The following is an 11,179-nucleotide window of genomic DNA, read 5'->3' on the forward strand; positions in this document are numbered from 1 at the left end:
GTGTCACCTGGGAGGCTAGGTCAGAGCCTCTCAGCGTCTAGGACCCTTCTCCAGGATCTGGGTCACCCTGATGGTACATTGCTGCAGGAGTGTACTTGGAAACCAGCAAGTGCTGATGGCCTGGCACCTTGACCATGGGCACCAAGCAGGAGCTCAGAACATCCAAGGTAGCACTGGCTATTAGTAGCAAAACTCTGGAAACCCCCCAGAGGTCTATTCACAGGAGAAAGTGTGAGTAAATGGTGGTATTTCATCATTTCGTTCTTTCACAGGGGAGAAGTTTACAATCTTCACCTCTAATGACCTTCGAGGCAGAAGCATGCATTTCGAGGCCCATGAGAAGGACGTGGAGCGCTCGTCTGCTGTGCAGTGCAGCAAGGACATGGTGTGTGAGATCTGCATGGAGGTGGCCTATGAGAAAGCCAGCCCCAGCGAGCACCGCTTCGGGGTCCTCTCCAGGCGCAACCACACCTACTGTCTCAAGTGTATTCGCAAGTGGAGGAGCGCTAAGCAATTTTTAAAAATTTATTTAGGGCTGCGTTGGGTCTTCGTTGCTGTGCGCCGGCTTTCTCTAGTTGTGGCAAGCAGGGACTACTCTTCGTTGCGGTGCACGGGCTTCTCACTGCGGTGGTTTCTCTTGTCGTGGAGCACGGGCTCTAGGCGCACCGGCTTCAGTCGTTGTGGCACGTGGGCTCAGTAGTTGTGACCCATGGGCTTAGTTGCTCCGCGGCATGTGGGATCTTCCCGGACCAGGGCTCGAACCTGTGTCCCCTGCACTGGCAGGCGGATTCTTAACCACTGTACCACCAGGGAAGTCCACACTAAGCAATTTGAGAGCAAGATCATAAAGTGAGACTCCTCCCCTATCTTCATTTGTGCTTTCTATCTTGGGGAAGAATTTAGTATCTTGTGCCAACTTTCAACCACATTTAAATGCATGCATTTTATCTTGAAACTGGGGTATTCTTCTAAATGGGATTTCTTCTTTGTATTTCAGCTTAGCTTCTAGATTAGTTGGTATATCTACTTTTATTGGAATGAGGAAGCCCTATGTATCAGTTAGTAGAATCTTCATGCTTTTTTCTGAGGAGATTGTGTTTAATGGATTAGCCAGTTTAGGTTCAGAGAACAAACTTATCTAAGCTCTGAATGTATGTTTCCTGACATTTTACATTTTCCACTTTCTTATTCCATCCATTAAGCTAGCCAATAATCCACCATCCTGTAAGGATTGTTCTCATAACTGAACAAAAACTACATAATCTAAACAGAGCAAAGTTACAAGAAAGAAATTTATTTAAACAAACAAACAAACAAAAGCATGCATTTATGTCAGGTCGACAAAAAGACACAATGCATTGTTTTGGGAGCCAGAAACATCGAGAACCAGGGGAATAAAGCACGCAAAACTGAGGATCGCGGGCTTCCCTGGTGGCGCAGTGGTTGCCTGCTGATGCAGGGGACGCGGGTTCATGCCCCAGTCCAGGAGGATCCCACGTGCTGCGGAGCGGCTGGGCCCGTGAGCCATGGCCGCTGAGCCTGCGCGTCCGGAGCCTGTGCTCCGCAACGGGAGAGGCCACAACAGTGAGAGGCCCGCGTACCACACACACAAAAAAACTGAGGATCGCTTTTACCTTTGTGGAGGGGAAGTGTTATGGTTGGAGAGGGGTGTGCAGGGGCTTCAAAAGCATTTGCAATAACCTAATTCTTTTTTTTTAATCGAAGTATAGTTGATTTACAATATCGTGTTAGTTTCAGGTGTACAGCAAACTGGTTCAGTTATACATATATATTTATGTAATTATTTACTTACTTATTTTCAGATTATTTTCTGTTATAGATAATTACAAGATATTGAATTGCAGTTCCCTAGTTCTTAAAATGAGTGGTTGACACAGAGGTGTTCACCGTATAATTCTGTGCATCTGTTAATAGCTGTGAGCCTGTGCTGGCCACTTCCCCTGGGGAGAATCCAGGAAGGCAGGGCTTATCACCCTGGGAATCCCCTGGTCCAGGAGGGGAGTTTTCAAGACTCCCCAGCCGGCACGAGGAGGGAGCCCCCTCTCTCTTCCCCTCCCAAGGAAGACATCGGGCTCTGGAATCCCCAGCCCCAACCCCTGTCTACACAGGACATAAGGCAGCTTCTTTCTCCCCAAAGAGGCCAGAGTGGAGACCAGGGGATCCCCGGCCCCAGGCCAGAGGGGTTGGAAGTCACAGCCTGACTGTGACTGGGAGGTAAGACCCACACCCTAAAGAATCCAGGGCAGTGGTTCCCTGGCTTTGGGTTTCACCAAGTAATAATACTTTTTAAAATATGAATACACAAATGGTGTTGCCACCATTTTGGGGTCTTTTTTGTTTGTTTTTTTTTTGTCTTTGTTTTTGTTTTTGCGGTACGTGGGCCTCTCACTGTTGCGGCCTCTCCCGTTGCAGAGCACAGGCTCTGGACGTGCAGGCTCAGCGGCCATGGCTCACGGGCCCAGCCGCTCCGCAGCACGTGGGATCTTCCTGGACCGGGGCATGAACCCGTGTCCCCTGCATCGGCAGGCGGACTCTCAACCACTGCGCCACCAGGGAAGCCCCACCATTTTGCTTTTTGAAGTAAGAAATTAGAAGACAACAATTACCACTTCCTGTGCTCCCACCCCTTAAGTACAGAGTATCTTGATACTAAAATAATAGAATGAATGCATGCATACTTGAGAAAAAGAGAACCCTTTTCACTGAATACATGTAGCTTTATGGAAACTTCACTGCAGTAACCCGGTTTCCTCAGCGGGCAGTGGAGCAGTAGAAAGTTGGGTCACAGAGATCCAATCAGGAGAATTGCATCCGGAAAATTCTAAAACGAGGGCCATGTGGGCATCCATCACACTGAAGGGCAAGCAAGCCACCACCCTCACGGGCACACGGACACACACACCAGGCTCACCCCTTCCGATGGACGGCCACGAGCGCATATGCGCACGCACACACACACACACACACACTCCTCCCCGGGGCTCCCGGGTTGGAAAACCTGCCCTGGCATCTAGGTGTGGCCATACTTCTCTCCTGAGCCCAGAGCCAAGGGTGGGGCTCACCCAGCCCATGTCAACCGGTGGAGCCAGGTGGGTGCTGACCCGGGGCCAGAGGTGGGCCACCCGCTCAGGCCCCCGGACCACTGCCTCTGGCCGGGAGACCAGAGCTCTGTCCACCTATGGGGAGTCCAGGGCCCTGTTCTGTCCCCCTGGCTAGGCCTGTGACCTTGAGCAATTCAGTCTCCCTCTCTGGGCCTCCAGAAGCCGGCTACAGCCCTGTGCACCAGAGCCACGGGCAGATGGGGGCTGCGCTGCTCAGCTGTGGCCTCAGGGACCCGCTTAGGAGTGTGTCTCGGGATAGAGTGCCCGTCACCCACCTCCAGCAGAGGGCCCGCTGGCCGGCTTTAGGGTTGCTGAGGAGGGAGCCCTGCTGGGGTCAGGAGAGGCGGCTGCCGTCCGCACTGGTCCCAGCGGCCTGTCCCAGGCTTCAGCAGCTTGGTCACCCACCTGGAACAAACCTGGCCAGCCGGGAGCCCTGCGGGGAGCCTGACTCACTTCGTGGGGGGCCGTTGGGGCTAATGTTTAACGGGCTTCCTCCTTGGCGGGACACTCCAGTCCCTGCAGCCCTGAGCCTGGGCCTGCCCTGACCATCCTGCTGCGAGGTGGGCCCCAGACAGACAGTGGGCTCGGCCTCCTGCCCCGTGGATATAGCGACCTGGGGGGCGGCTGGCCTCCTGGGGCTCTGGGGCAGGCAGGGGTGTAGCAGGTGGCGCTCTGCCGTGGTCGTCCCTTCCAGGAGGCAGGAGCTCCCCCTCCAGCTGCTGCTATAGGTCCACGTCCCTGCTGTTGGAGAAAGTCGGCCCCTTTGCCCATTTGGGTGCATTTGCATCTCATCTGAATGTTTTCTCCTCTCTGGGGACAGGCCAACTCCAAGGTGCATATGCATTGCCCTTGGTCCCCGGCCACATCCCTTCTGGAAAGTTACAGGTCGGGCTCTGTTGAGGCAAGTCTGATCCCAGAAAAGGGTGACCCCCAAGGCAGGTTGACCCAGGTCCCTGTCCCCAGCCTGCAGCCGTCACAGCCCGTGACTCGTGGTGAGTGACTTCAACTCTCCCAACCTGTCTCCTCATGTGTCAGTGAATCTGAAATAACAGGGTCTGCTCCTTAGGTGTTGGTGAGAACTTAGTGATGTGATTCTGATAAGGCATGTTATTAAGTCGTGACTAAGAGTCTGGGCTCGAACAGACCAGCTGAGTTCGGTCCCGGCCCCTCGTTCACTAACCGTGTGACCGTGGAAAGGTGTTAACCTCTCTGTGCCTCACTGTTCCCATCTGTGAAATGAGAGTGGTTGTGGTCCCTGTCTCATGGGGTGTCGTGAAGGTCAGATGAGCTAATTCATGTGCAGAGAGCAGTGCCTGGAGTGGAGTGAGGGCTGCGGCCGCTGGTCTTCAGTGGGGCCCAACTCCGGCTCCGCTCTGCTCGTGTCCAGGCTGGGTCCCTGCGTGGTGAGTGGGGACCGGGTGGAATCGTGGTTCTCTCTCTCCAGAGACCACGCCTTCCACCCAGGCCCTGCTGTGGCCACAACTAAGCCAGCCCCGCCCACTGCCACCCCAAGGAGCCCTGTGACAGAGCCCCCTGGCCGTCACCACTCAGGGCTCCATCGCACGGGGGGCAGGCTAGGTCTGGCCCTGCCAGGAAGCAGAACGGACTGGACATCCTCCCGGAGGGCTTTGGGTGGGGCTGGGGCCCTTTCCCAGAGGACCCTCCTCCCACGGGCTCTCTGCGCCAGGCGTTTGCTCTGAGTCAGGCCTGGCTTTGCAGGCCAGGGTGGGGACCCCAGCGTGCTGGGCCCTGGGTCAATAGTCAGGGGGGCGGAACCGAGCACAGCCTTTGCAACTCGGGGCCAGGATCTCCCAGGGCTGAGAGGAAGCAGCGGGGGGAGGCCACGCTACGGACCCGGGCCGGCCGCAGTGACCTGTGGGTCAGGGAAGGGGGGGTGTGTGTGGCTGCCAGGCGCGAGACCCAGGCCAGGCTCTGTGCCTGGACCAGCCTCGCTGGGCTCTCCAGGTGTGTGTGTGTGTGTGTGGGTGTGTCTGGGTGTGTCTGGGTGTGTCTGTGCCTGAGAGTTTCCGTGTTTCTAGGAGTTGTTTTCTTTGAGCACGTCCACCTTTCTGCCCACTGAGCTGTTTGCAGCAAGGACCCAGGCAGGGTGTTCTTCCCCCAATACATCTCAGGCTGCTGGTCCTTCAGGGGCTGGCCGGGTGCATGGCTGGGAGCCAGATCCCGGCCCAGGGGCCCCTGGTGCTGCACTTTGCTCCCAGCTTCTGGCATTTATGGCAGATAATGCACTGGGAGCAGAGGGCAGAACAGGGACTCACAGGCAGGTGGAGGGCCCTTCACACGGCCCAGCCTCTCCTGGGACCAGTGCCGGGCGGCCAAAAAGCCAAGGGCCGGGCCGGGGACCAGCTGCTTCCTCGTAGGCAGATCTCAGGAGTCACATGACACTGCCCGGAAAAGCCAGGCTCTCTCTGGCCCAGACGTTGGTCTCTGCTCCACGGGAGCCGCTGTCCTCCATGTGTGTGGAGGGGTGCCCCCAGGCCCCCCATTCCACCCCAGCAGACTTGCACCCCCCACCGGGCTTTGGTCCAGATGTCAGTGGGATGGAGAAGGACCTGACCTGGAGGACAGACAACTGACTGCCCCCCCGCTCGGGACAGAATCAGTCCTGGGGGACATGGTCCGTCAGGAGTGTGAAGGAAAGACAGTTAGGCAGGGTGGATGCAGGTGGACAGGGCTGGCCCAGGGCCCAACGGGAGAGCCCAGGGAAGGCGTGAAGAAGGAGCTGCCTGGTGGCCGGGGTGGAACTGCAGGGCATCCCCCTGGCTGGGCCAGGTGCTGAGCAGGACACTGACCTGACGGCTCAGCCCCGAGGGTCAGGTACACCAGGGCACCCGGGAGAGGGGAGCCGGGGGAACGGCCCTGTGAGAGCAGCAGGGCCAGGGGCTGGGAATGGAGGGGCCCCTTGACAGCTGCAGGTCAGGCTGGGCTGAGCTGAGCCCCCTGGGGGTGAGGCTGTGCTATGTGGTGTCACCGGACCAGATGGAAGGGGGACCAGGGGGACCTCAGCAGGTGGCCCTCCATGCTGCCCTGAGCTGCTGCCTGAAGCCCAGCACAGCCTCCCTCACAGGCTCCCTGCCTTCCCCCTCCCCCAGGTGCTTACAGCCAGAGCTGCAGAAGTGACCAGGACACTGGTTTTAATGGAGAGGCTGTGACGCCCACGGGCGTTTGACATACAGAGTGGAGGGTGCATGCCTCCTCGTGGGCTGGTTGCCCCACAGCGGCCGGGAGCCCCAGGGAGCCCACCCGCCAGCCAGGCGAGGTCTTCAGACGCTGCCGTTCCTCCCCTCTTAATCCCAGTCCCGCCGGAAGGCGCTCAGGCTGGAGGGGAGGCGTGGGAGCAGGGGGGGCGCTCTGCAGTGCAGGGGGGTATGCTGAGAGGCCGGCGGGCGGGGCTGGAGGAAGGAGCCGCAGGGCACCCGGAGCACAGCTTGGCCAGCTGCCTGGGGGACAGAAAGGCAGCAGCCTTCAGTTCCCAGGCCTCACGCCGGCCCCCAGGCTGGACTGCTGTCCACAGGGGCTCCGACGAGCCTCAGCTCTCCCCCTCTCACACCCTCGTCCCCACGGGGCTCCTCGCACCTGTCCGCCTGGGCTTTCTCCCACGTGTGGCTAATCCCCACCTCTGAGCTCTGGGTGCACCATCAGCCCCTGACATGCCCTCCTGCGGCTGCAACCCCGTCACATCCTCGGAGAGCGTGCCCCTCCAGGAGGCTTCTCAGACGGACAGGGCTATCGGACAGACCCTGCCCTGTTGCATGTGCCCTCCGCACGCCCAAAGAGGGCTTCACGTGTCCTAACGTTGCTGCTTTCTCCAGCAGCTTCCTCGGAGAGTGGGTGGCCTTGTCTCCTCTGAATAGAAGCCCCCCGACCAGTGCTGGGCACTTTGCAGGATTCCCCAGGAGGCAGTTAAAAGTGCTTTAGACTTTTAGAAAGTCAGAGCTGGAAGGCCCTGGGGGTCATGGAATCCAGGGGTTCTAAGCTCTGGCATCAGAGTCACCCAGGGGCTGATCCCACCCCCGAGTCTCAGATCCAGCAGGCCTGGGAGGGGCCAGATCATCTGCGCCCCAGGTGATACACCTGGGGGATCACGGAGCTGATGCAACCGCCATGCTGCAGGTGAGGGAGTGAAGGGCCCCGAGGCAGGAATGATGTGCCCGCAGTCTCGGGGGACCAGGACTGAGCCACCTCAGGGCTCCTCTTCCCCGCCAGCCACTGTCCTGGCGTCCCTGCCGCCCTGTTAACTGGGGCCTGGGAGCGGGGAGCTGGCTCTGCCTACCTCTACTGGGAGGTCGGGGACTTAGCGGCATCAAACATCTTCTTGCGGCCCTCCATCCCGGACATGGCCTCCACGTTCTTTCTCCAGTCGCCCACCTCCACAGGCCGCTCCTGTGGGCGGCCACACAGGGGACACTTAGCGCCAGGCCCTCCCTGTGCAGGAGCAGCTGGGTGATGGGAAGTCAGCCTCCCCTAAAAGGTGGGACATCCCAGCCCTCCTTCTCCCAGAACAGGGTGGTGAGGCCTCCCCTGGTCTCCCAGGGCTCCTGGAACGTGCTGCCAGCTGGCAGGGCTCCTGCGGGGCCTGCAGGGCTGGCCGAGGCCGCGTCGGGTGAGGTCGGGGGCTCACCTTCTCCGTGTCCTCCTTTTTCACAGACTTGAGGTTGGCGCGCAGGTCCATGGACACCTTGTGCTTGGAGCCCAGCAGGGCGCGCAGCATGGCGTCGGCCGAGACGCGGACACGCCGCAAGGGGGGGCGCTTGAACTTCCCGCGCAGGTCCAGCACCTTGAGCTTCAGGTCCTTGATCTGTGAGGAGGGGGCAGCTCAGGGTCCCGGGCCCCAGCCAGGCCCCACTTCTCCAGGCTCCAGGCCAGGCCCTCGGGGATGCCCAGCCCCACTATCTGTCACCTTGCAAACAGCCACCTCTGTTCTAACCTATTCTATTGGTACAGGGGTGAGTGGCACTCGGAGAGGGAACTCCATTAGCCGTGGCGGCCATGGCGGCCATGCAGGGAAGACAGAAGTGTCATTCGGAAGCCCTGTTTGCAGTGGGACGGGCCACTGCCTCTTATTCCCGCTTCTAACCAGTCCCTTCCCGGTGAGCCTTCAGAGCAGCTCATTGAGGGCACAGCCCTGGCCCAGCAGGATGGATAAACCCCATGTCCGAGCCCCCTGGGGGATTTTCAGGGTGCAACCTCAGGAGGAAGTTCTGGGGGGACCCGTGAACCCACAGAGCGTCATTCCTGCTGGGGAGAAGTGGGAAGGAGGGAAGTGGCTCCAGTCCCTCCCCCGCCTCTGCTGGAACAGGAGCCCACGCCAGGTGCAGGAGCCCTGTCCCTCCGGGTTCTCCCCACCACACCAGAGCTGGGTCTGGGTGGAGCTGACGCCCTGCGCCCCCTGCTGGGGGAGTGCTGAGTGACTGGAGTCGGGGTCAGAGGCCAGGCCCATGCCAGGTCCCCCTCTGTGTGACCCGGGCCGAGCTTCTCAGCCTCTCCGAACCTCAGCGTCCTCGTCTGTCAGGTGCAGATAAAAGCACCACTTCGTCCACAGGCGTGCAGGGAGGGTCAAAGGGGTTCAGGGAGGGTCAAAGGGCCGACGCACGTGAAAGCCATCTGCAAGGTGAGGCGTTACTAACAGGCTGTGGTTATTTGTGTGGGTGAATGAAAGGGGAGACTTCTCTTCCACTGAAGAGCCCACCTCATAGGTTGGAGGAAGTCTGTGCTTTTCATCTGTGTGAAAAGCGTCACTTTCTCTCTGCCCAACCACAGCCCTGGGGGATGGAGTGCAGGGACCAGAGCTTCCTAGGTGCCACTCCCCAGACCCGGCAGTGGGAGGGGGGCCTGGTCCACAGCTGCCACGTCAGTGCACACCCGACACCCACCTGACCTGCACCGGCTACGCCTACCCCCCCACACACCACCCTGTCCCAGCCAGCCAGCCTGCTCCGGCTGTGCCCCTGCCAACCCCCAGCCCCGGCCCGCCTCCCTGGTGTTGCTACCCTCCAGCCCCGGCCCACCTCCCTGGTGTTGTGCAGGCACTTGGCCTCAATGTCATATCTCTCCTCGTCCACCACCTCCACCTTGGCGTGCAGGTCCCGGCACAGGTCCTGGGGAAGCAGGGGAGTCAGGAAGGGAGATGAGGGAGCCGCTCAGCCCCCAGCCCCCCTTTTCCACCTCCCAGCCGGGGGCCCGGCCCCTCCTCCACCTCGGCAAGACCTGAGCTGTGGAAGGGGCTGGTGGACCCCCTCACTCTGAATGGAAGTCCTTTGTTTTCCTTTCCGAGGGTACTTATCGCTAAAACGTTTTCTTATGATAAAAAGAATGTAAGTTAATTGTAGAAATTTTGAAAATTATATATTAAGCAAAAATAATAAAATAAGGGGACTTCCCTAGCGGTCCAGTGGTTAAGACTCCGTGCTCACAATGCAGGGGACACGCGTTCGATGGAACTAAGACCCTGCGTGCTGCGCGGTGCAGCCTAAACAAACAAAAAAACAAAAAAATACTACTACTAATAATAATAAAATAGGAATAATTAGTGATAATAATTATTATTATTTAATTAATAATAAAATAGGAATTATTACCACCAGGCAGTAATAACATAGGTTACCGCCTGGAGGTAACCATCGGTGACATGTTGGTCTACAAATGGTGAGACTTCCCTGGTGGTCCAGTGGGTAAGACTCTGAGCTCCCAGTGCAGGGGGCCTGGGTTCCATCCCCGGTCGGGGAACTAGATCCCGCATGCCACAACTAAGAAGTCCGCAACTAAGACCTGGCACAGCCAAAATAAGTAAATAAATGTCTTTTTAAGGAAATGGTCCCTGACTTACGATGGTTCAGCTTGTGATTTTTTTGCCTTTATGATGGTGAGAAAGCAGTACAAATTCAGCAGAAAGCATACTTGGAATTTTGAATTTGAATCCTTCCCAGGCTGTGATGCCCGGTGCTGGGCAGTGCAGCTCCCGGGCAGCCCCGCGCTCATGAGGGTGACCACCCCCACACTTAAAGCCATTCTGTACCAGACAACCATCTGCTTTCTCATCTTCAGTAAATTACATGAGATATTCAGCTCTTTGTTATGAAACAGGCTTTTTCTGGTAGTTGATTTCGCCCAGCTCTCAGCTGCCTGAGTGGTCCTCACACGGTTCAGCTGGGCCAGGTGAGCTGTGACGTGCATTGGGTGAGGTGTAGAAGGTGCGCTTTGGACCTACGACAGTGTCACCTGACGCTGCGCTTCTTGGGACAGAGCCCCATCGTAAGTCAAAGGAGATGTGTATTTCCTCCCGGGCCCTTCACTCTGCAGTCACTGGTATTTAAACTCCTATCAGTGTTATAACATTAAAGGCCTATTTGCAGGGGAAGGACGGGCAAGTCTGGAGAAGTGGGCCCTCCCGAGCGTTGCCCAGCTCCCCACTCTGCACCGTCACGCTGCTCTGATACACGACCTGGCCCCCGCTCAGCCCCCCACCGCCCCCCGGCACAAGCAAGCCCCATCTCCCTGCTGAGGCTCCCTTCCCACTTGTAAAATGGGACCCAACGCCCCACCCCAGCCCGACCTCGCCACACGGCGTTGTGAAGACTAAGGAGACCAGGTAAGGGGGAGCCGCTTGTAAAGCACAGAGCTTCCAGCCCAGCCAGGCAGAGCCTCTGCCGCTGGCCTGCGGTCCGCGGCCGGGAGCCCCTCCCCCTGCCCACCTGCAGGGCGCTGAGCGACAGGCCTCGGGTCTGCGGCGGGGAGATGCGCTCGGCCAGGTAGCGCTTCTTCTCGGCCTCCCGCGCCTCGTGCTCCTGCTCCCAGCACTCCTTGGCCTTGGCCAGCATCAGGCTCTGCGCAGGACACAGCCGGTGAGCGGGGCCCGTCCCCCACCTGGCAGCGGGGCCTGAAGGGGAGGCGCGCCCCCCACCGCCAGCCCAGCCCCGGACGAGGCCCGGCCCAGGCAGCGCTGGGCGCCTGTGAGCGAGGCGGCAGCCGAGAGTGGGAGTGTGTGCGCGGCCACGTGACGCAAACCCCGGGGGACCGCACACGAGCACCCGCGCCCTTGG

At 58.8% G+C, this 11,179-nt stretch overlaps 1 protein-coding gene across 1 annotated transcript; it reads right to left on the reverse strand.

Annotated features, from left to right (window-relative positions):
* Positions 1-7,415: 7,415 nt before the first annotated feature.
* Positions 7,416-10,963, reverse strand: TNNI1 (troponin I1, slow skeletal type; the record flags this gene model as incomplete). The annotated part of the gene is made up of 4 exons (XM_082616321.1): positions 10,832-10,963; positions 9,149-9,238; positions 7,762-7,938; positions 7,416-7,523 (listed from the first exon to the last, which is right to left on the reverse strand). Exons 1-4 carry the CDS (start codon positions 10,955-10,957, stop codon positions 7,416-7,418), a joined length of 501 nt encoding a protein of 166 aa, XP_082472447.1. The 5' UTR covers positions 10,958-10,963.
* Positions 10,964-11,179: the final 216 nt, after the last annotated feature.

Source organism: Mesoplodon mirus (genome assembly GCF_964341445.2).
Source record: "Mesoplodon mirus genome assembly, chromosome: 3".
In the NCBI taxonomy this organism is placed as follows: Eukaryota; Metazoa; Chordata; class Mammalia; order Artiodactyla; family Ziphiidae; genus Mesoplodon; species Mesoplodon mirus.